The sequence below is a fragment of the Fundulus heteroclitus genome, chromosome 17 (genome assembly GCF_011125445.2).
Source record: "Fundulus heteroclitus isolate FHET01 chromosome 17, MU-UCD_Fhet_4.1, whole genome shotgun sequence".
Lineage (NCBI taxonomy): Eukaryota > Metazoa > Chordata > Actinopteri > Cyprinodontiformes > Fundulidae > Fundulus > Fundulus heteroclitus.
The window spans coordinates 2,373,874-2,397,914 of NC_046377.1; the positions used below are offsets into that span (position 1 = coordinate 2,373,874).

A 24,041-nucleotide genomic window follows, 5' to 3' on the forward strand; every position below is an offset into this window, starting at 1 on the left:
AATCGAGCATAGAACAACTGAGCCTGAAAGTTGGCGGAAAGAAAGCTGTACTAGTGGAAAGGTAAGGTTTTGTTTTGATAGAAGTATGGTTGGGCTGTGTGGTAGCTAACACATTCAGCATTATGTGAACTAGGCCTAGCCAAGCCATTTACAGTGTTATCTCGAACATATGTATATAAACCTAAACATTCCACCTAACGTTAATCAGCTCTGTGGATTCACCACGCTGGTTCTCCATGTTATCCCCGCCAGAATCTGTGTCTCCATGTCGGGATCACACACGCTCTTATCCAATGATGGCGATGGAGTTTAGTAACGGGAGTGAAAAAACTCCTTTCATATGGTCAGCATGGCCATATTGAGAGTGACTCCGACAGACACCGCAGCAGCAGTGTTTCTTTGTTACCATTATATTTGCTGATGCAATATACGGGACAGAGCTGTCTGCTTCACCACTCTACACAGCTTGTCTGACCACAAGATGTTCTAAATTTAGTAATTTGATGTCATTTGAGGAATGTCCCATTAGTTGTCCCACAAGCCAATCCTTCTGATGCGCTCACGTAAGGCCAGTGTCCGTGCTTCCACTTGCTGGCTGTTCATGCGCACTTCTAGCGTTAAGTATCCGGTTAGCTTAGCGGCTAGGTTAGCGGTTAGCCGTTCATTGTAGCGCCGCTGCTTTCACTGTATCCTTTGAACATGGCTGAGAGTCGCAAGAAGCGAACTTCCTTCATGTTTATGAGAACAAAGGGAAGGCCTCAGTAGAAAGAAATAAGACCAGAGTGGATTTGGGGAGTTTTTTTTTTTTGTTGTTGTTCATGTGAACCCCCTGCATGCGCAGTTATTCAAAAAGGGACTTGGGGAAACTTCCAGAAAAATCGCAGACTCTATCTTTAACTATCTTTTGAATTCCTCTGTTTGGCTCTTCAAATCACAGTTCATGATAAAATAGCATGAAATCACTACTTTTAGGTTGGACTGGCGACTCTTACCCAATGACCGCTAGAGCTAGGCAACAGTTCCACTGCAACCCTGTAAGGATAAGTGGGTATATACAGTGGATGGATGTTTCTCCCATGGCAATGTACCAAATAATAGGCTTTATGATGAACATCAACTTATATACTGTGAAGCGCTTGTTTTGTACAGTAAATGTATCAGGATGGACAATGTGAACCTCTCTTTGGCATAGATTCCTTTCCCCATGGTGTTATGCAATTCAGAATTGTGAGACGATTTTAATCTTTATCAGTGTAGACAGAACGCCCACATAGTGTAACATGAGACTAAGTAATATTATTACTCAGTCATTACTGCAACATTTCTGCTGCATTTGTGAGGATTCTGTAGCAGTGGTATATATGGCATAGAGTGTTTTGAACTGTTCAAATAGTAACTAATGATAGACGCATTTCATATACTTGAAGCTGTTTTTAAAGATTTTTCTTTGTGTTTTATCTCTTTCTGTCTTCCCTTCTAATATTTGCCAATTCATGTCCAACCTGAAGTGCAGTGTGTTCCAAAAATAATTTTATTCTAGCCATTACCATGTTCCTGTTCTCCTGAGGTTAAAAGGGACAGTTGTCAATTCAGCTCAACGATAAAACCAAGATACAACTTTGAGTCCTTTATGATTATTTTGTAAATTTCAAGTTTGGAATTGCAGAAATTATGCTACTGAAAGTTCACGAAGGGACGATAAAAAGGTCAGGTATATATGAAGGAGAGGACATTTTTAAGTAATACACAAAATGAGAAAAATACAAACATTTCACAATGTCTGCTTGCTGCCCATGTTGTTTTCGCTCCACTGCCTCAATAAAAACAGTGAATACAACCCTGGGCTTACCGAAGACAGACAGACACAGCTTCTTAATTACCTTGGAAGCTGAAAATACTGGCAGAATACCAACATCTGCCCACACTTAATGGCTACTCTGGGGTAGGCTTTGGGTAGATAATTACCCTTAATGAAGCTTAAATATTCTTTGAGCCTAAGTAAATACATTAAACTAGAAGACGTCTTGAAATGATAAAGTCTGCAACAAAGAAAGGGAGGACAGATAAGTCAGACCTGCCAAGGTTTTAGTCACTCTGTGATCTGAACATCCTCAATATTGTGACGATCAGTATCACACAGAGCTTCATTTTCTTTACCATTATTCAGCCAAAAAAGAGTATAGCATTTTTTTCAAAGAATTGTTCTATAAATAAGTTAGCTATGTGAGTTTGTTAAAAGAAGGAGACATTTTCATATGGAAAGAAACAGCTTCAGACTTGGGCCCTCTGACAAAGTGGATTTAAAGCCAGCCTGTCTATTGCACCAAAGGAACCAGCTTTGGGCCTTGGCAGGAAAAGCGGTTTGACTCATGGGAACTGACTGGTTCCACTCTTAGGATCTCAAAAATTATTGTACTGACACTATCAGAAACAACAAAACTAATCTAATGGGCATTTATCTCAAGCTAAATAAACTGAGAATGTTTTGGCAGACAACAAAATCTCTCTCCAGCTCTAGCCTTTCTGAGTTTTCTTCTCACATTGTTGTTGATTCTACCCAAACTAGAGACCAAAAGCAGACACTTCATTGTTTTAGGCGCTCCACTCTACTAGCACTCCTGGTGGAACAGGGTGCCTGTCAGAAAGCACAGCGGAGCCGCATCACGGGGCTCCTGCACCACGGCGCTCCTGCACCACGGCGCTCCCGCACCACGGCGCTCACGCATCACTTCCACATTTAGTGGGGTTATACGTCACCTGACACACTAGTTCCAATCTACGATCAGGTTTCTCTTGTATGTGACAGACCGTGTCTCAATGAGACCACCTACATAAATAAAGGTTTAATAAAAAAAAAAAAGCTATTATAATCTGGGAGAAAGCCATTGGTTTCTTTGCAGGTTGTAAATGTTGGTACTTTTCCAGGAAACAATTGAGGAGAAATACTTTTGTGGTCACATGTTTATAAAGATGATGTCTAGAAACAAAAACATTAGTTTTTATTTACCACTGCAAATACAGCCAGTTAGGCCTTGTGTCCACTTTAATTGGCAAATGATTAACTGTCTCATTAAATTCCTTCTAATACTTCCAAAATGTAAACATTCTATTAGTCCTGAACCATATATTGGAGAAAATCACCCTAGCCATTTGGTAAGCGGGCCAAATTGACCACAGGAAATTGTGTAAAAAGGTGCAAAGGTACATGTCTGTTAAGATATTTGTGTTGGGTCTGTTTACCAAATACCTTCAGTCACTAATCCCTGCTAGATTATAAATCTACCCCTTGTGTGGGACCTTCACTGTTATGAGTTTAAGAATTAGTATAAAATAAAATAATGAGTGAAATCAGTGTGTGCACATGAATGGGCTCAGTGATTTTTATTTATTTATTTTTACAAAAAAACATCTGGATCACCAAAGGCACCGTGGAATTTTAATGAGTATGTTCCTAATTAAGGTAAAGACATTTCACACAAGACTGAATATGGACACTGTGTTTAAGCAAAGATTCAAAGCAAAAATAGCAAACAATACCGTTGAAGGTTGTGATGGACTGGTGACCTGTGCAGTGTGTGCCCTGCCTCTTGAACAATGACCACTAGTGATAGGCACTAGCCAGCTTTATCCATGCTGGATAAACTGATATAAACGATGGATGGATGGATGGATCCTTAAAGGTTAGTTAAAAAAAATAAAAAGAACCAGTAATTGGTGAATACAGTGACATGAAGAAGTATTTTCTCCCTTACAAATGATTTCATTTACAAAAGGCCACTATGTGAAAAAGTAAAATACCCCTTAAACGTAACCTAGTTTCAAATGCTGGAATTGAGAGTTGGATTTAGATAAACAGTAGGCTAGGGAGGACAGCCTATCCAACTTAAAAGACATACACGGTTGAATAAAATTTGCATTAAAGTGATAAGCAATGTAATTTAAAGATTGGCTCATGTCGTGATTGTTCCTGTCTCCAAAAATAAGGATGTCAAGTCATTTAACAGCTTCAGGCCTGTTTCTCTGACTTAATTGGCAATTAAGTGTTTTTTTTAAAAAACGTTAAGGAGGTCCGGCTGTCCAAAGTCAAAAGCCCCAGTTCTACCGGCTCAGTTTGTTCATACACTACTCGGCTACGTCCGCTTGCGAGTGTCTCGGTAGCAGTTTTTTCCAGAGCAAGCCCAGTTTTCTCCAGCCCTGCTCAAGGGCAGGGTCAAACCGAGGGGACTCGAGCGGAGCTTTGACTAAACACACTGCTGTTCAATGATTGGCCGAGAGGTGAGGAGAAATGAGAAGTTTTTCTTCGAGGAAGTCCAGAAAAACTAAAGAGCGAGAATATTAATATTAAGGACCACTGTGAACAGAATGGGTCAAACTGAAATATCATTTTACTATTTACAAGCCATGAACCACACCTGAAGGGGAAAAAAAGAAAAAGGACACTTCAGCTTTCTATACCCAGACTCGCTGTCTCAGATCTGCGGATTTACTTTTTTTTACATTTTTTACACCAGAAAACTGATCAGTTTTATCTGTGAAGTCTCCACCCATCCACCATAGCTGCTGTCTGCCTTTCAGACAGAGAACAGCTGGGGGGAGCAGCGGGATGCTTCCGCAGAGGTGCCCACTGAAAACAGCTCGTAGCTGGGTAACGCCTGAAAGTTCTCCCTGCTGACACAGCAGCACGGGATCAAACCTGTAAAAAAATAATTTCACCACAGTTATAAATCATTTGTGCTAGTAACATATTCTCATCACTCCCACCATGGCTGAGGCAAAACATCTCATAAGGCTGCAAATCTGTAAATGTTAACTTTGTGAGGCCAACTTTGGAATAAGTAGACAGCAGCGTCTCTCTCTCTCTCTCTCTCTCTCTCTCTCTCTCTCTCTCTCTCTCTCTCTCTATATATATATATATATATATATATATATATATATATATATATATATATATATATATATATATAGGTTGTGTTAAAATATTGCTACATGGGCATCTGTTGGGATCAAACTGAAATACAGGTGTAACAAGGACCTGCTCAGCATTGAAGAAGCCACTCAGAGGAACTGCAGCTCACTACTCCAGCTCCACCAGTCCCGAATCACTGATCATTGTTATGCAAAACTGAGTTTTCCTCCAGCACACATGCACTCATGGACTGTTTGTTTCTGTGCTAGGGTTGTTTAATACCTGAGTAAATACACTTTTCTTCTCAGCCTGATGTCTGTCCTCTCCACTGGCAACACCCGGCAAAAGAAAACCAACACTCTTCAACAGAACCACATCCCTGCCCTCTGTCCCTAATTATTTGTGGAGGTTCAAGTTTCTGCAAATCGTTTCCACTTAATTGCTTTTCGCCATAAATATTTGTTAAAACTGTACAGATTTTCTTAGCTTTATGCAATTTGTACTCTATTTGTTTTATGTACATTCCATCTCTCAAGTCTGCATGGGCCTGAAGTGAGAGAAATTGTATTTCTGATTTGTAATGTTTTAACCTAATGTCTTCTTCTCCTGACATTTTTTTCAAAGATTGGGTTTAAAAAAAAAAAAAAAAAACATCAATCAATAACCAATCCTGATGGATTTGGCAGAACATTTCTGTTACATTGACAGAACTCTAAACCCCAGATTCTTGGAGTCACTGAACACTTCAACTAACATGGATTAAATTTGCTTCAAAACACACACACACACACACACACACACACACACACACACACACACACACACACACACACACACACACTAAAGCTTTACAGTTTTAGTCCTGCCAGTGTGATGTTTTTGTTCATCTAAAAATATTAAAAGGAAATACTTGGAATTTATAGAAAAAACAAACTTAGTGTGTTGAAAGCCCCCTCATATTTGACAACTCTCGGCTTTTCTTCCCAAAACCTCACACTTCTCAGCTCTCAAAACACCTTCCGTCATCTAACCCATCCGTTTCAGATGACTCCATACCACAGCACCCCACCACCACCACCACAACGACCATCCCATCCTTTTCAACAGTTCATGTGAGGAACAAGCTTCAAACGAGCAAAGTGCGAAGGCCTGCAGATGAGAATGGTGAAGCCTCTCGGTAATTTATTTTCCCTTAGAGTTGTTTGCCTGTGATGTGTTCTTGTGTGCAATAGTTTTACGCTTTTTAACACAGTTTCATAAAAGGAAGAGATTCGGACTGGTTTTTATTGTGGTGGGCAGTTTTTTTTGTTTTTTTTTTGTTTATTTATTTGAATTAGGACAATGCACATTCACCAACATGTCAGCATAAAGCATCAATGTAAATATGCAAAGAATTAGCACAACAGCTAATTTGCATCCGAAAATTAGAAGTTAAAAGTTCTTATGTTGTATTGCGGCTAAAAACAGTCTAATCTTGTAACCATGAGTGGCGGTCGTCTTAGCCATAAACATTACATATGTAGACGCCTCATTATGTGCTGGAGCGCATCCTGCATCACCGCCACATTGGATGGGTCTCTTCTACTCAAGGCTGGCACAGCAGCCAATGGGATTAATCCCAGAGGGGGTAATTTTGCCTGTATTTTCTGCATCTTACATTTGCAATAACTGGCAATAACTACTGAAAGAAGATCACGCGGTGAAGATCATCATTTTGGGCCAGGATTGGTTCTAAAGATTTGTTTTTACTTAGTAAGAACACTGCAGACACCCAATGGATGGACCATAATTTCATGCTTATTGATATGTATCTCTGTATTTCACAAATTAAGGCTGAATCACGTTGCCAAATTAAGTATCCTGTGCAAAACGTTTTTTTTTCAAGGGTCTTATGCTCCTGCCCCAGTGGCAAGCGGGGTAGTTTAAGACAATGGAAAGACCTGGAAATTTTAAAGAACACTTTTCCAGGCCTTTAAAAAACTGTATGTATGCAGGGGTGCATGCACAGCTTGCAAAAATATGAAGAAATTATTGTTGGAGTTTAGAAAATGCTCAGGATTTTGCATGTGTGAGCGTAAAATAAATTAAAATGAAAAATCTAACTTGTTTCTTTATTAAAATATAAAATGTATTAATTTATATGTTTATTAATAGGTAAAAAAAAGCGTTTCTTTTGATTAAGAGCATAAAACAAAGTATGTCAGCATGAAAACACGTATTGATTTACTCACTGCCAGAATGTCACTTTTTCAACCCAAGGATACAGCATTCAGCTCCAACAAGTAACACTGCTTTTTTCCATCAATAGTTGATAAATAATTGCCATTTTATCCCAAGGTGAGCCCAAACGAGATCTCTTAAGGACAAGTTCCAATTATAGCCAGTTTAAAGATGTGGACATTCTAATCTCTGTGTTTCCACAAGTTTCGATGTTTTCAACACACTAACATAAAAAGGTGACAAACACTTTACATCATATCTGTAGTGGCCGAAAATAAACAAAGTTTTACCAAAAATCTAAATTACCAACTTTTGAAAGAAGGGAAAAAAACAAGAACCTGCCTCCACAATACATTTTGATCCCCTACAAAAAAAAAAAAAAAAAAACTCTGTAAAAACTGTAATCTGAAGGCTGCTTTCCCACTTTCTAAATGAATCAGACCTTGCCATCCTTCTTCTTTTGTTTAAAACAAAACACTGAGGAACCCAGTGCAGTTTGTCATATAAAAGTTTTAAAATAATACTCTGTAGTTTCACTAAAAGGTTTGGTGGGGTTCCAGAACAGCTAAATGATGCCACCAAGATGAAGCAACAAGATTATTAATCAGTGTACAATCTATTTAAGACAATAGTGGTAAAAGCCAGTTACCTTTTCTTTAACCTACCCTCCATCAGTTCAACAATCCCTTCCCAATCTTCCATGACCTCCATCTCATCCCCCAAGTAAACATCCACATATTTAAGACCATTTTTTTTTTACCCACTTTAATTCATCAGGTCAGTCTGGCCATTTATCAACAAACAAAGCTTTACTCTTACTCCAATTAACCTTGGATGAAGAAATGCTACCCAAACATTCAATAATTTCAGTTAAAATAAGGAGATTCAGCTCTCCTGTTATAGCTGCAATAATATCATCTGGATCTGCAGAAAGTTGAAAAGGTAAATAAATTCTATTTAATTTTACACCTTGTAACCTTTTTCTAATTTTACTTAAAGGTTCGATACTTAGGGAATACATCATACCTGATATTGCACAACCTTGTAGAATACCCCCACTTTAAAAGGAGCACTTAAACCATCACTGACCTTCAATAGGCTTTTAATGTCACAATAGATAGTTTTAATCATAGCAATGAAACCAGAGGAGAAACCAAAAGCTTTCAAACTGTTCCAAAGCTATTGGTGCTCCACTGGATCAAATTCCCTTTTTTTGGTCAATGGAAATCAGATCAAAGTTTATATCCATTAAATTAGAGATGTCCAAATAATCTGTCATTAAAGATGTTATCGCTTATTGATCTGCCAGGGATACAACACGACTGATCAACATGTATAACTTGATCAATCACTTTATCAATCTACATGCCAGAACCTTTGAGAAGATCTTATAGTCAGCACATAACAGACTGACAGGTCTACAATTCTTTATCTCATAAAGATCCCCCTTCTTTGGAAGAGCGCAGCTCTGGGACAGCTAAGGGTAACGCTCCTCTAGCTACACTGCCATTGAGGACTTCCGACAGATCTTCTGCCAACACCGATCAACAGGATTTATAAACCTCTACAGGCAAGCCATCTATTCCTGGAGCTTTACCGTTTTCCATGCTCAACAGTGCCTTCTGCATTATCTTGGTCTGAAACCTTTGGCAAGTTATCAAGAAACCCTTCTGTCATCACAGAGTCTTCTCTCAACTCACTCACATACAGCTTCGGTAATAAAAAAAAAGTCTACAGCTCTTTTTCTCAATTAAGTTGGTTCTGTCTTTTCCTTCTCCAGATCGGATTCAATGAACGAGATGATTCTGTCCATTTTTCTTCTCCAAACTGAACAAAGATTTAGCTGGAGCATCCATTTCAGAGATATTTTGAAAGCGACCAGAGATCCCTGTGCTCTGATCCCAAGCAGATCAGCCAAGGCAGTATTTTTTTTTCTTTTAAGGTGCTTGAATATGGCCTAGATTTCACGTGGACTCACAAAAATTCTCAAGAACCACAATGTTATAATTTTTCAATAGCTTTTACAATTCCTCTTGTAAACTGCTGAATTTTTATTTTACAATTATCCCACCACTGTCACGATTTGGGTTTTGTCTTGGTTTATGTTATCAGATTTATTAGTTAAGTTTCTGCTTTTGGGGTCTTGTTTGGTTTTGATTTAGACATGTTGTTCTGTTTAGGTTACCTGTTTTCCACCTGTCACTTTATCAGCTCTGTTTGGTCTCCCCTCAGCAATCTGTCAGCTTTCTTGCCCTGATTAGTTTCACCTGCCTTCCCTGTAATTAATTTTCACTCCATTTCACCTGTGTACTCCACTATATAGTTCTGCCTTGGTCTTCAGTTCTCTGCCAGATCATTTACGAGCCCACGGTGAGTTTTGTTCCAGCGTTCTATATTCTGATTGACCTGTTGATGCAAACCCGATTGCTTTTTGATTCTGAGCCAGCCTGTCCCTTGATCTGTTTTTTCCTGCCCTGTCTGACTGATTGCCTGTTTTGCCTACCCGAATCTGCCTAAGGAATATCCGAGCTTGCTTTATCCCTGTCGGTACTTCTGCCTGATTTTGGACTGCCTTTTTGTGTACCGTTTTTGGACTGCCATTTGACTTTTGATCCTGCCTGTCCTTGTCCTGCTTATCTGAGAGCAATAAAACATCTGAACCCGAAATCTCATTCATGGAATCAAAGGAGCATATACATTTAGTAATGTTCATTTTGTTTTTCATACTTAATGACCTTTAGCAATCTTCCAGATACAACATCTTCAGTTTCAATAGAAATTGGAAAAACATTTCTTGAGAAAAGAATTGCCACTCCTGCAAATTGTGAGGTTTTGTGACTCAGAATAAGATTCCCATTCCATTCTTTCTTCCAGTCAACTTCATTATCAACACTGCTATCAGTTTCTTGAGCAAAAGCCATGGCACTATATTTAGATTTTAAGAGTTCATAATACACAGCCCTTTTTTCCCTCGCATCCTTTGCACCATTAAAGTTCAAAAATGAGATTTTAAGGCTACTAATAGTCACACACAAAAAATAATCAAAAAGAAAAACCTATACACTTCAGTGTCCCTTAAGCCATCACAAGTCCTTTGTCTCATTAACCATTTAGCTGAGTCAAACAGTTTTCTAATAAGGAAAAAAATAATCTATAGTCACGTCTCTCTTTCCTTTTGTTATTTCCAAAAAACTTCTAATCTGTTCTAGAGTGTATCTGTTAAATTTCTGGCCATCAGGAATAGAGTACCCAGATGACACACTATCACGCATTTGAATCACTCTTTTCTTTTACGTCCATCTTTTTAGGTTTTCTTTGAATGTTTGGTACCTTAAAAACTATTTCACTGTCCCTGATCAAGTTTCCTTCACTGTGAACTAAATCATCAACGCCCAATTCGTCTTGAACTGCTTCTTGTGTAGTCGTTTGGCTCAATTCCTCGCGCACTTTAGAAGTAAGGACAGCCTCAATGCGCTCCTGATTAAGTTCACACTCTGAACCATTTGACTGCTTTTGCTCCCCTGCTGAAACTCCTTCCCACGCGTACACTGCTGGATGCTCATGATCGTTTTGTAGAACCATAAACACTTGTCTTGTAAATGAAATAACACGTTTTAAATTGGGTGATTTGCAACCAGACGGGAGGTTTTTCATTGCTGACACAATCCGACCCTGACCAGACAGTTCCTTCAGCAACACATCATCACTGATAAAAGGTGGCAGACTAGACAGGATGATGCTTTTTGCAGGGGTTATTAGGGGAAAAACAGTAGTTTACATATTTGTCAGAACAATACCCCTCCCAACTACATTATTCACCTTGTCAATAGAGTCCAATAACATACCCACCATTATTCATCCTAGATGCTGCCTTTACACTTGCACATCCGACTTCTCCAACAGTCAGATCACACTCCTCAACCGAAAAATCCATGCCAATTGGTATTTTAATAGCTTGATGACAAGAAAGGCTCCTAAAGTCTTCAGAGCCACAATTTCTTCCGGCCACCACGCCCACCTAAAAGCTAGGTGCTGCCGATAAAAGTACTAAAGAAACCCACACCAGGGATAGAAGATTGTGTTAATGTGCGAAAAAAAAGTGAATCACCACTCTAAAACGTGAGTTTCAAACCATTACAAAACCTCACGCTCGTTCTCCTCTCCAACCGTGCAGCAGACACTCACACATGCGGACGCGACAGGAAGACAGCAGGAAAGTCTTAAATTGCTGTTCAACTTGTATTACCAAGGCAACATGTAAAGATGACTGTCGAGCAACACTCATTTCCAGAACTATGGCAGAAACTTTCACAATCCAGTATCTTGGGTATTTGGTAGAATGGAAATGTTGACAGACTGACAGACAAACCATTTGTCAGCGTATTGAGAATACCACAACAGGCTAACAAGGAGTCACTAACGACGCAAATTGGCAACTTTTGTTTTTTTTGGTCATGATCCACAGAAAAACAAAATGGCGTAGGAGTTAGGGTGTTTGTCCAACAATTGGCAGGTTGCTGGTTTGATACTCCGCTCTGACTGTCTGTCGTTGTGTGCTTGGGCAAGACACTTCACCCAAGATGCCTGCTGGTGGTGGTCAGAGGACCCGGTGGCGCTCATGTAAGCTACGTTTATTTATATAGCACTTTTCAGTAACAAGACATTAAAAGTGCTGTACATGAATAAAAAATAGTATAGACGTAAATAGGAAAAACAAAAGAATAAGCTAAATAAATCCTTGACAAGAATTATTTCATACATTAACAAACATACAGAAAAATCCTCACTAAGAATTCTAAGAAAGCTACAGTTTGAGGTCTCTGATCTGATCTTTATGACACTCCAGTTAAAAGAAAGCTACAGATGTATAGCAGCCTCGCCTCTGTCAGTCTACCCCAGGGCAGCTGTGGCTACAAACATAGCTCACCACCGTCAGAGTGTGAATGTGTGAATGACTGTAAAGCGCTTTGGGGGTTGTCGGACTACTTAAAAGCACTATACAAGTACAAGCCATTTACCATATCCATATCATGGCCTCAAGTAATGGCTAAACCTATATATGGACTGGCAAATCAAAGACAACAAGGCTCAAATCCATCCCTCCATTTCTGGTTCCATCACTCATGAGCAGGACAGCAAGATACCTGAACTCTTCCATTTGAGACAGAGACTGACCCCTGACCAGGAGGTAGTAATCCACTTTATTCCGGCTGGGAACCATCTCTGCAAACCACTCTAGTGGATTCTATAGGCCACTTGTAACATGAACTTAGTAACATAAGGTTGCTAAAGGATTTAAGTTATTAATTATGGTTTTCTGTTAAACACACGGCAGTGTGTTCTTTCAGCTGAGACCGTACGTTGCCTGGCTGGGTTGTGCTGATAAAGAACAGCTTACTGGATTTCTGCTGTCAGCATAGATGAATTGCTGGGCACTGGGCCTTGGAAGAGTCGACACAGACCAAACGCTGCTTGAATAGGTTGTTTAATAGAAAACAGAAAGGTTTGTGTTTTCTGGTGTTTCATCAATGCCCATAACCCTTAACAATAGTTTTGTACAGTAAGAGACGTTTAGGGACACTGGAAAATGCCACCAGGGTATCCAAATTCATTGACGATTATCACGCTTAAGATGAGCATGTAATAAAAAGATGTATATTTGATTAACTTGGTTCCTGAAGAAATCCCGGTGGGGACGGGAAGGCTGCGTGGAATTAAAGAGGCTTTTGGGCTTTCAGTGGATTGCATTACTAGTTTAAGACTGCAAGAAAGAAATGTTCCAGTCAGTCTTCTGATGTTCTCTGGTAAAACGGTTTACATGTATTCTTGTGAACTCATCTGATCAAGCCTTTTAATTTGATCTGGTTGTCTGCATATGAGAGTGTATTCTCAGTTTAGTTTTGTTTTTTCAGACAAATGTGGCATGCAGGCAAGCGAGGACATGTTACTGGTGCCAACACAGCGCAAGTATACCGACCACACACTGTTCTCAGAAGCAGTCAGAAGCCCACGTGCAGATCTAAAACCTCTCATGAACTTCTCTGAGAACAAGACGCAAACCGCCGTGTGGTGTAATGAGTGTTAATACTCCTGCTGTTACAAGGGCACGCATATACCCGACCGTAAGGTTTGACCCGCTCCAATGTGCACCTCCTAATCAAACATCTGGGAACCGTTTGCAGAGTCCTGTCTTTAGCCCAGCTGTTGGTAAGAGAACCTGTAATGAGACGTCTCCTCGGGTTGGCGTGTCTGTCATCGAGAGAGGCTGAACGGCCTTGTCTGTCAGCGCAGATAAAAGGATGTTTATCATACTGGTGGGTTTTAAACATGCCCTGCATAGTTTATATTGAGACAATTATGATAGACAGGCAGGACAGGGCACATCCTATTGGCATCAGAGCGCAGCTGATGAACGAAAGAGAGAGAGAGAGAGACAAGTGGGAAGAGTGCTGCCTGTCACCGTGAAGCAGTTCAATTCCCCGACTGATTTAGACCACCTTCAAAGGTGCCACTCATCCTAAAACAAATATGCTCTTTGCAACTCCTTAGACTCCAATTACACTAAAGTTAAATTACAGTAACCTATACATTTTAAACCAGGTACTCACATACACTGTATAAAAAGGCTTCTTCTTACTGTCTGACTGTAAGAATAAACTGTGGCTGTTTTAGGTTACTTAAAATTACCCAAATAATGTTTTTTTTGGAAAGGGCCAGAATATTGAGTAAAAGGAAAACCTGTATTACTTTCTTTAAAGTGTTCAAAGTTCTGATGGAAATTAAAACGAAAGATCATATTTCTCCTATTTTTTTTTTTTTTTTTTACATTTCTTTCTGTGCTTCTGTTTCTCTGTTTTTGTGCGTGTCTACTCTGTCTTCTTGAATCCCTAATTAGTCGTGGCAGATGGCCATTCGCATAGAACCTGGTTCTGGTTCTGCGGGAGCTTACATCCTGTTAAATGGGAGGTTTTTTCCACATGCATGCTCTGTATGACAGATTGCTGCAAAGTCAATGACACAATGCAAGCAACTGTCCACTTTCATCACATGAATATCTAGGAGGAGTGAATGCTGCAAGTCAATACCCATGTTTCTATCATTGTTTTTTACGTGCATTTTGAAAAAGATGGTCCATATTACAAAAGATGGATGGAAATGGCTAAATTCAAAATAGCTTCCTTGATTTGACAAAAAGGTTTAAACGCTTGAGGCGGTGTTTGGTGTTTCGGAAAGAGCATTAACGGGAGAAGGAAACACATTTGCCGAATAAGTTCTGATGTGGTGAACATTTACCTCACATGACTCATCAGCTGTCTCTGCTGTCAGCATCTTCCCAGATAGTCCCATAACGCACATAGAATTGCATTTTCTTTCTCAACTTCTGCGGAAAGCATAAAACACCCACAATGCTAGTTGGCATGACAGAACAATTAGCCTAACTTGCTCGATAGCAACACATTCCTGAAAACCTCTCTCCATTTTTCGCAGATATATGGTGCATGCTAGTTTGCAACCTCTCCTTCCTGTTTATTACAGCCATGGTAACGCCAACTTCTGATGAATTTACGCTTTGCATATTCTGGTTAGTTTGCTCCAAACCAGTAGGTGGCATTTCTTTTTTTTTTTTTTTTTAGATGTTTGCTAAAAATTTGCATGACAATTGAATGGAAACATAACTAATGACTCAATTCAATCTGCTGGGCTTCCTTAAACAGAAAACGTTGTAATCAAATTGAATAATGAACTGAACTTGACTGCATTGTTTGACGATTATGATCAATTGCACTGCATGTGCCTTATCTGAATGTGTAACGTTCATAGCTCTTTGCTGTGATTCTGTGTGCTGATGTCACACTCTGCTCCCTGTGCTGCTCCAGCAATCATCCCCTGACTTCATGCACCTGTGACTCCTCTAATTAGTGGCACCGCTCTATATATTCCTGTCTCCCCCAGAGTGCAGGTGCCAGATTCTCGAAAACCCTTGCAAGCGAGAGTAGACCTTCCAGCGTTCCTTGATTGTCAATTGTGAGTGACCTCGCTTGTTGTTTGGATTCCTGCCTATTTGCCTCGCCTGTGTCAGACTCTCCTGTTGGTTCTCAGTATCTGGACCTCGACATTTGCCTGTTGCCTGATTCTTCCTCTCTGCCAAGCCCATCTACTTCTGGCTTTCGGATCTGCTCTGGTTTTTGGACTCTGGACACAGCCAGGTGGATTCCCTCCTTGGTGCCTCTGCCTGCCTCTGTTTACCTGTGCATGACCCTGGACCGTCCCTGGATTGGTTACTCTGCTTCTGGTTGAGCCGTGGACCCGGCTTCTTCTAGCAGCCAGTTAACTAAACTCCTCCTGGAACCAATTACTGGATTCTGTGCTATACCCCAGATCAAAGTGACGTTAGACGCTTTATTCATCTGCTCCACCAATCCCTCTCAAGGCCACTAACCTGCACCTCTCCCGTATAAAGGTTCCTGTGCCAGAACCAGAAGTTACCCACGCCAGCTGCACCTGTTTCTCAAATAAATCTTTTAAACGTCTCTTGTTTTTGTCTGGTCGGATTTCGGGTCCACAGTCTGATTTATTGTAGTATGAGTTGACTGAATTTCCTGTCTACATCTGACAGAGATCAAACAGAAAATAAGTTAAAATGAACAAAGAAGACAAGAACAAACAATGAGCAGAAAGGAAATCAACTAATAAGGCAATGTCTATCTAATGACAAAGAGCGCTAAACACGGAACACACTAAGGAACAGTAAGGTGAACAAAACACAAACAGATGAAGCTTATGACAGCATTACTATGACATTCAACTGATTTGAATTTAATGGAGAGATTTTAGCCCACTCCTGTTTACCACAGTGTTTAAAGGAGAAGTCCGGTCAACAAGGAAAAATCAGTGGATCATTACCTATACCTAAAACTAATACGTTTGTGGTTATTTAATGACTTTGGCGTTAATCAATGAGAAAATAAAAGCATAAATTGTCGTCTGGATCACTGTGTATGGTAACTTATTCCAGAAGCCACAGTAACTGCATCAATTTTGGGATCTTGCAATGGTATTCGGATAAAACTGTTTCAAGTTGCTCCACATGTTGAATAATAAGGTCATATTAGGTTTGTCATAATAATGGATTATGTTACAACACAATATGGAAAACTCAAACCGTAGCTTAGCTATGACGTTAAGTTACAGCATGTACCCTGATCTTGAGAGTGTTGATCTTGCAGACTTCTCATATGTTGACAGATCAATGTGCCCTGCTTTGCCCGTGACTCTACGCTACAGATTTAGGAAGCCTGAGGGGTTATTCCCAGTCAAATTATGTAGGAGTGGCACAGCTGGCCTGTACTCCTATCCATCTTCCCCACTCAACTCAAGCCCAATTAACATGGGGTGGGTCCACATATCTTGCCACCACTGTAAATGCTGGGTTCTGCTAGGACCACATATCACCTGAAGAGTACTACATTAGAGCCAAGAAATAGATGATTTTTTTGCATTGGGTTTTATTTTCAGTCTTTTCTGACACATATCTGCCATTAGTTTAAAGGGGAAATACAATCAAATCTGCAAATATTGCAATAGCTGCATTATTGTTGAGTGAAACACTCCAGGCAACAACACCAGGGAACCATTTCTCATTTCTCAAACGGAAATAACTTTGGTTTTGTCAAAATAACTGCCACCGTGGGCTGTTTTTTGTTGGCGGAGCTGCTTCATCAAATATGCCAAACCCGATTACACCAGAATGCTGAAGAACCAAGAGTGCCATCATTTTTGCAGAAATTGAATTTATTTGTAGAAATTGAAGAAGAAGCCATTTTTGAATACAAAGAAATGCTGGAAGATTTTGTCGTGGTAATGGATATATAACCATACCGGTACCAACCTGAACCGACCGCTGTTTATCTCCAGAATCAAGTGAAAACTCTTCAGACTGCGATATTGATTTATCGAGGAATGGTAAAAACCAATTGCATCAATACAATGTGTGGATTTAGTGCATTAATTGGAATTTGTACTGTTTTGAAGAGCAACACTAATATTTTTCATAGATTAGCAAACAGTCCATTAGCATGGGGCAGCTAATATGTTGATAAATACGTTTGGATTGAGGTGCTGTGATTCTTTGTTTTGTTATTTAAATATTGTGTTCATAGTCTCACTGCACACATGATGTTGTTCGGAGAGTATACGTGCATAGGTAGCTGACTTGTGTAACATATGGATGTTGTGGTGCAACGGGTTTTGTGTTGTGACACAGGGATTTTATTTTTATATTCACATATTCATACCTGTCTGACACAAGCAGCTTCTCGCTTGATGTATGCTCCTTGTTTCTCGCTCTTGTTCTCTGTGTCAGTGTGCTCATCCAAAAGTGTGACTCACAGGTTTAAGAAATAACTCCACCATGTTGATGTGACTGATAAAATGCACAGATGCATTCAACAATGATTTTAGTCGCATAAAGCCCTAAAACTGTTTTTTTTTTTTTTTGACAAATCTTTTACAGGTTTTGAAACCCAAATCTGTCAAAGCTGGAATATGTGACTAGATTTAAAGGTCTTGGAAACTTGATGCAATGGTAAAAACAGAATAAGCCAATTCTCAGTCATCCAGGATATGACCAGTATAAATGCTTCAGTCAATGTCAGCTGACCGTCTTCTCTTGTTTCTTGTAGAGATTATACCTCTTATCCAAAAGGTTTCTTCAGCTCTGAACATAGTTTACAGTAACAGCCTTATAATGTGTATTTTGAGCAATCACATTAATAGAGCCATTACGGCCACTAATGGGGCAATTAGGACTCATGGGTCACTGGCCATACCCTCTAATTAGCTCAATGTTTGAGTTGTTGTCACCTGAAGAACCAGACATGTCCCTAACAAAGCCACGTGAGTTGTTTTGGTAACATGTCCCCAAGTGTGAATAACTGAAAACCCACCAGGGGGAGACAAGTGTGGGCTGCAGAGTAGGTGTTAAAACAATGACATCACAGGACCCCTGCTCTGATTGGTGTTGGCTTTCTTGTTTAACGTAGACTATTTATTTCACTCATCTCTTAAAATGTCTTCCCTGTCTAAGATGGACAAATATCTGTCTTCAAAAGAGTTGCCCTTGTCCTTGGATGAGTTATTCAAAATGATGTAAAGGGGGGATGTACAATGTACCCTGCTAATGCTGACTTGAACATTTTCATGGGAAGAACTTGTGGACATCACATATAATATGCTTCATAGAGTAGCATCCCCCTTCTTTAACCCCCAGTTGGTTTTGCCATATGACTGTTCACACTGAGCCTGGTTCTGCCGGAGGCTTTCCTCACTGTTAAAGGGGGGGGGTTTTCCTCTCCACTGTCGCTTCATGCATGCTCAAAATGAAGGATTGCTTCAAAGCCATTAACAACGCAGACGACTCTCCCCTGTGGTTCAATGCTTCTTCTGGAGGAGTAAATGCAGCTTGTCAAGACTTGATGCAGCCTGCTGGGTTTCCTTAGAGAGGAAACCTTTTGACCAATCTGTCTGTGTGATTTGATTGAATTTGACTTTGTAAAGTGCCTTGAGATGACGTGTGTTGTGAATTGGTGCTATATAAATAAACCTGAATTGAATTAAATTGAAAATGCATTGTTTATTGTTTTAGACAATCAAAAATATTACATAAGATCAATGAAAATGATATCTTAAACAGACTGTCATGCTTCTGAAGGGTATGTTCATTTCTTTGCAATCAACACTGGTTGGGCTTCCTTTTGCATGAATTACAGCTTTGAGTATGACATGGAAGCCATCGGCCTGTGGTTCTGCTGAGGTGCTCAGGAAGCCCAAGTTGCTTTGATAGCAGCCTCCAGGTATCTGTATTGTTGAGTCTTGTGTCTCTCATCTTTCTCTTGGCAATACTCCAAAGATTCTCTGTGGCATTCAGGTGAGGCCAGTTTGCTGGCTCATAAAGCACAGTAACACTATGGTCACTGAACCAGTTTTTGGTACCTTTGGCAGAGTGGGCCAGTATCAAGTCCTGCTGGGAAATAAAATCAGCATTTCCATAAAGCTTGTCAGCAGAAGGAATCATGACGTGCTCAAAAATGCCGTGCCGTGTCACCAGCAGATGACACGGCACCTCAGATCTTCACTGACTATGGAAACTTCATTTTGCACTTTAAGTGATGTGGATTCTTAACATGAAGAATGCCATATTTTATTATTTGTATTATTTGTATTATATTTATATGCAGAATTTGTCTGGGTATTGCAGCTCTTGGTGACTCCAGACTCAGTTCACTCCTTGTGAAGTTCTCCCAAATTGTTGACTGGATTGTTCTTTACAATCCTCTTAAGGCTGGCGTTCTCTTTGTTGCTGGTGCAACCTTTTGCTACCAAACATTTCCCTTTTGCACAACTTTCTATGAATATGCTATCATTTTTCACAATATTCCAATTTTCAAAATGACAATGAATTTTAGGTATTCATAATCTCTCAGCCATAATCATTCAAATTACAAGAATCAAATGATCAAAGGTGAAATGAATCTAGTACATTAATTTAACTTTCTGAAATGAGTTAAAAAAATACTGAATTTCTTTAACAATATTCAATTTATTTTAGCTGCACTTGTATGAGGGAGTTTGCTAGGCACTGGTATGCCATTGCAAATTCTCCAAATTCTGGCTTGGATCAAAAAGTTAGATCAAGTTGCTCTATTAATATTTTTCTGCACCCATTTATTTTTACCGCACTATAACCTCAGCAAAAGACTGGTGCAATAACTTTAAACCAGACTTTTGCTCTTCCTCCTTGCACTTCAGAAAAAAATCAATCTATCCTCAAAGTTTTTCTTGGACAGAGGTGTCTACTTTAGGGCTTATGGTGGTAGAACCGTCGTTGAAAACTCACTGTGTGTGCAGATGAAGTGTTGAACAAGCTCTGCACTGGTGGCAATATGAGTCTGTTGGACACTCCCCTTTCATATCAAACCCGCCTGGCAATTACTGGACACTCTTGAAGCCTTCTTTACTGCCATTGCACCTCTCACTTTGATGTTCATGATAAACCATGGAGCAGTTCGAAAAACTACAATACCCTTAGCATCTGTTGCGCCACATTTGAGGTCATTTGATAACGACTGCTTTCTTTTACTTAATGGTGCACATTGCTAACACAAGAAAACACATATTAGACCACTAAAAAACTGAAGCATCCTAACAAAATCGGGTCATTTTGTAAACTAAAACCTTTGTGTGTATGCAAAGATGTTTGGCAATAACTCTATATTCATTGCTGGAGAGCTGTATTCACACACTCTGCAGCTGGATGGTGCTGTTTGTATGACTGCGGTCATGTTGGTTGGGAGGGGGGGGGCAGGGAGAAATGGGACAGCGTGGGCCTCTCTGCTCAAACATCTCAAAGTTTGCAGACGCGTCGTCTGCCTGGCAGCCCTGAGACAGCTCTGGCTCCAAGGTTTCACACACCTACATGCCACATTCTCAGACTACCTAACACTCTCTCTCTCTCTCTCTCTCTCTCTCTCGCTCTCGCTCTCGCTCTCGCTCTCGCTCTCGCTCTCGCTCTCGCTCGCTCTCGCTCGCTCTCTCTCTCTCTCTCTCTCTCTCTCTCTCTCTCTCTCTCTCTCTCGCTCTCTCTCTCTCTCTCTCATAGAATGTATAGGCGCACACACGTCCTATTAGTACTGCTTAGCAAACAGCACTGCTGTCACATGACAAACATGTCCAGTAGTCATGGTGACTACTACTAACTGTGTCTAAGAACAAGTCTGGGACACGTGGTTGAGTAGAGGAGGGAAAGAGCCGGATCCAGAGGTAGCAATGAATGAATGAATTTACTGTAAATGTCCAGCCAATGCTGGCTATCAGAAATGAAGGATGAGAGCCTATTTCTTTGTCCCCTCTTGAAAACAAACTGGATATTTTCCAAGGGTGTCTGAGGTTTTCATTAAAGAAGACTTGATTTATCACCACAATCAGCACAACTAAAGGAAATTACATGTATCACTTATAATTTTAGTCAACATAGGAATTTCTAAACAGCTTTTAAGTGCTCTTTCGAACTGGATACTTTGACCAAATGCATTGCTGACTCAATCACAAGAGTTAAGGGTCAATTTCAGCACATGACTCCGATTTCTAAGTTATTATGAGGGTTAGGATCAGTTTTCAACTTATACAGTAGTTTGGCTTAGGGCAAGTTTCAACTATGTGAACCTAAGACATCCACTCAGCTTAGTTTGGGACAGTCCAAAAATGTTTTCCAACTGTGTATATTTTTTTGTCATTGCGGAGTGAAGGAATCCAAAGTTGTTGGGCAAAAGCTATTTTCTTCACAAGTCTTAGATGGTGTACTGGTATTGTGTTATCATGCCATTGTGCATGATCCATATGAGCAAACTGCTCAAAAACCCTGCTTTTAAATTATTTTGGTAGCTTTATAGAGGTTCTTATGCCATTTATAGCACATAATTCCCAGCAAATTTGTCTGGGGTTGCATCTTTTACATGTTTTAAGTCTCGTTTTTTTTTTTTTTTTTATGTTTTGAAATGTAGAATAAGATAATCTTGGTTGGGTTTTTTTTTTTTTTTTTGGACTGCCAAAATGCAGACTAGGGCTAGTTAATCACCACACCAAAGATCATAAATTGGCTATTCAGTTCTGGTCACTGTAAGAGAAGTTACAATTGTGTATTTAAAATATAAGGATTTTAAAGACAGTTTTTGGAATAATTTCAGACTAAATACTTGCTTTTGACTAATCTTAGACACAAAAATCAATTCCACAGCCTTTGCATTGCTATAATGTCCCCCTCTGAGAGGGTCACCCATGATTTAACCTCATTCAGGTGCTTATTTAGAGGAAAGCCAAGATCCCTTACTGATCTGTTTGATATGTTAAGGTGGCTTTTTACCCACATACCACCATCATTGACGTCACTGCCAGGCTGTTGTAAATGGAAAAATGCACTAAAGCAAAAGCAACATCAACAAGCAACATCAGTTCCAATGGCTGCAGCTGAAGCCAGTTGCAGCCAGGCAGGTGGAGGTTAGGTAGGTGCTGGGCTCAGGGATTGGTTCAACAGAACTCAGACATGAACTCACGCGAGATAGATCCCTTTAAAAAGTCTATAAAAATATATTAAGCTGTCTTTACTGACCTTTGCAGGTTTTGCCATCAGGCTGCAGGGTGAACCCCACTGGACAGCTGCAGCGTACCCCTGTGGCTGTGTCTTTGCAGGTCCTGTCGCAGCCGCCGTTGTTTACAGCACAGCTCTCTATAAAGGATTGAAGAGAGAGATGGAGGAAGACAAATGACCTGTTCATGCACTCAGTTGATTTTCATGTACGTACTACCAACGCATTGTGTAGCTATTAGAACTGGTGGTGATATGTGAGGTGACAAAGCAAGAATACACAAACCACCACACAGTGGGATGTCATGATATTCTGATAGGGTTCCTCATATAGCTTTGTCAACACAGAGATGAGGAAATGTCAAAATGTCCCAGTGTGTACGTACAGAGACATTCCATTTGTCTAATAAAGATGAATACAATGCCTTTACACTCAAAGATTCTTTATTGTCACCGCGTGTTACCGTGGTGAAATTTCATTTCGCCAATCCAGCTAAGAGTACACAAAAGTGACAAACAAACAAACAACCAGGCAATGAACAACGGTTACAGTGGGGGGTGGGGGGTGGGGGGGGGGGGGGTTCACATTGTACTGTTCAAAAGATAAAAAAAAAATTAAAAAGATGAAGATTCAAAAGTTTGTATCAGAGTCTGAGGGCTTTGATATCAGTCCCTTTGCGAGGGGTAGAGCCACGTTATATGAACTAATTGTCCTTCATGAGTCACAGATAACAGATAATGAGCTAATAAGGTGCTTTTGTGCAGTGATTTGAGGCTTCATTTACAGAGAGGTGCATTTAGATATTCTGACATAATAGTGTGCAAGTAGGCAATAACACTAAAGTGATTGTTACGTATGATGGGCTAGTAACAGTGGAGGGCATTTTAACATGTTGGACTGCAGTCTCCCATCAGGGGGCAATTGCCCTCACAGCTCTGGGGAAGAAGCTGTTTCTAAGTTTATTTGTTTTAGCTTTGAGGCTTCTGAAGCGTTTACCTGGTAGGAGAGGGGCAAACGGCGCATTGCCTGGGTGGGTGGGATCAGTGGAGATGCATATGGCCCTTCTTTGGACTCATTCTACATAAGCTGAGTGCAAATCCTACAGATGGCATCCCACAATCCCTTGCGCTGTTCACAGAAAGTCAAATGGAATTTCTCGTTGACAGCAAATTATTTAACAACACATGATATTGTGCTGACAAGTCAGGGTGAAGATTTCTTTGGACCAAAGGTGGGTCCTGCTTCTAAATAATAAAAAAAAAAAAAAAAAAAAAAAAAAGAGTCAGTTAGCTCACACAACAAAAAGGAAAGTTAAGGTAAGATGGGGGGGAAATAGAGCTGGTTCAATGAGTGCTGTAAGTGTGGATCATACTCAGCTGGTATGTTTTTCTCCTGAAAAATGTTCTTGTACATGGTGCAGATAAGGTTTGCTGGGACTTGTGAATATTGCCTAAGCTGGTCCTAAAACAAACACATGCTCCTGGTAACTCTAGCTTAGCTACTAAGCTACTGTTGCTTTAGCTAAGCTCAGTCAACCCCTACCCAATGGGCCTCGAGAATCGCTGAGGAGGCCGAAATTTGACATTGACTCATGTTTGTTGAAAGGGATTAATTAAAGCTACACCTTTATAAAGAGGTTTTTCTTAGTAACTGCTCTGCTTTTGGTGGGTTTGACCGTGTTTATTTAAGAAAAAAAAATCCCAGTTGGAACATACGTTTTACATTTTCTCATCAACTGTCAGATTCAAAACATACAATCACAAAATCTAGTTTCC

General features: G+C 40.0%; 1 protein-coding gene across 3 annotated transcripts in view; it reads right to left on the minus strand.

Annotated features, from left to right (window-relative positions):
- scube1 (signal peptide, CUB domain, EGF-like 1) overlaps positions 1–24,041 on the minus strand; it is a 156,582-nt gene that overhangs the window by 25,023 nt on the left and 107,518 nt on the right. For all 3 annotated transcript variants that reach the window (XM_036148942.1, XM_036148941.1, XM_036148940.1), the window contains one exon: positions 22,290–22,406. In XM_036148942.1, the coding sequence (XP_036004835.1) occupies positions 22,290–22,406 (117 nt within the window). The remainder of the gene's footprint in view (positions 1–22,289; positions 22,407–24,041) is intronic.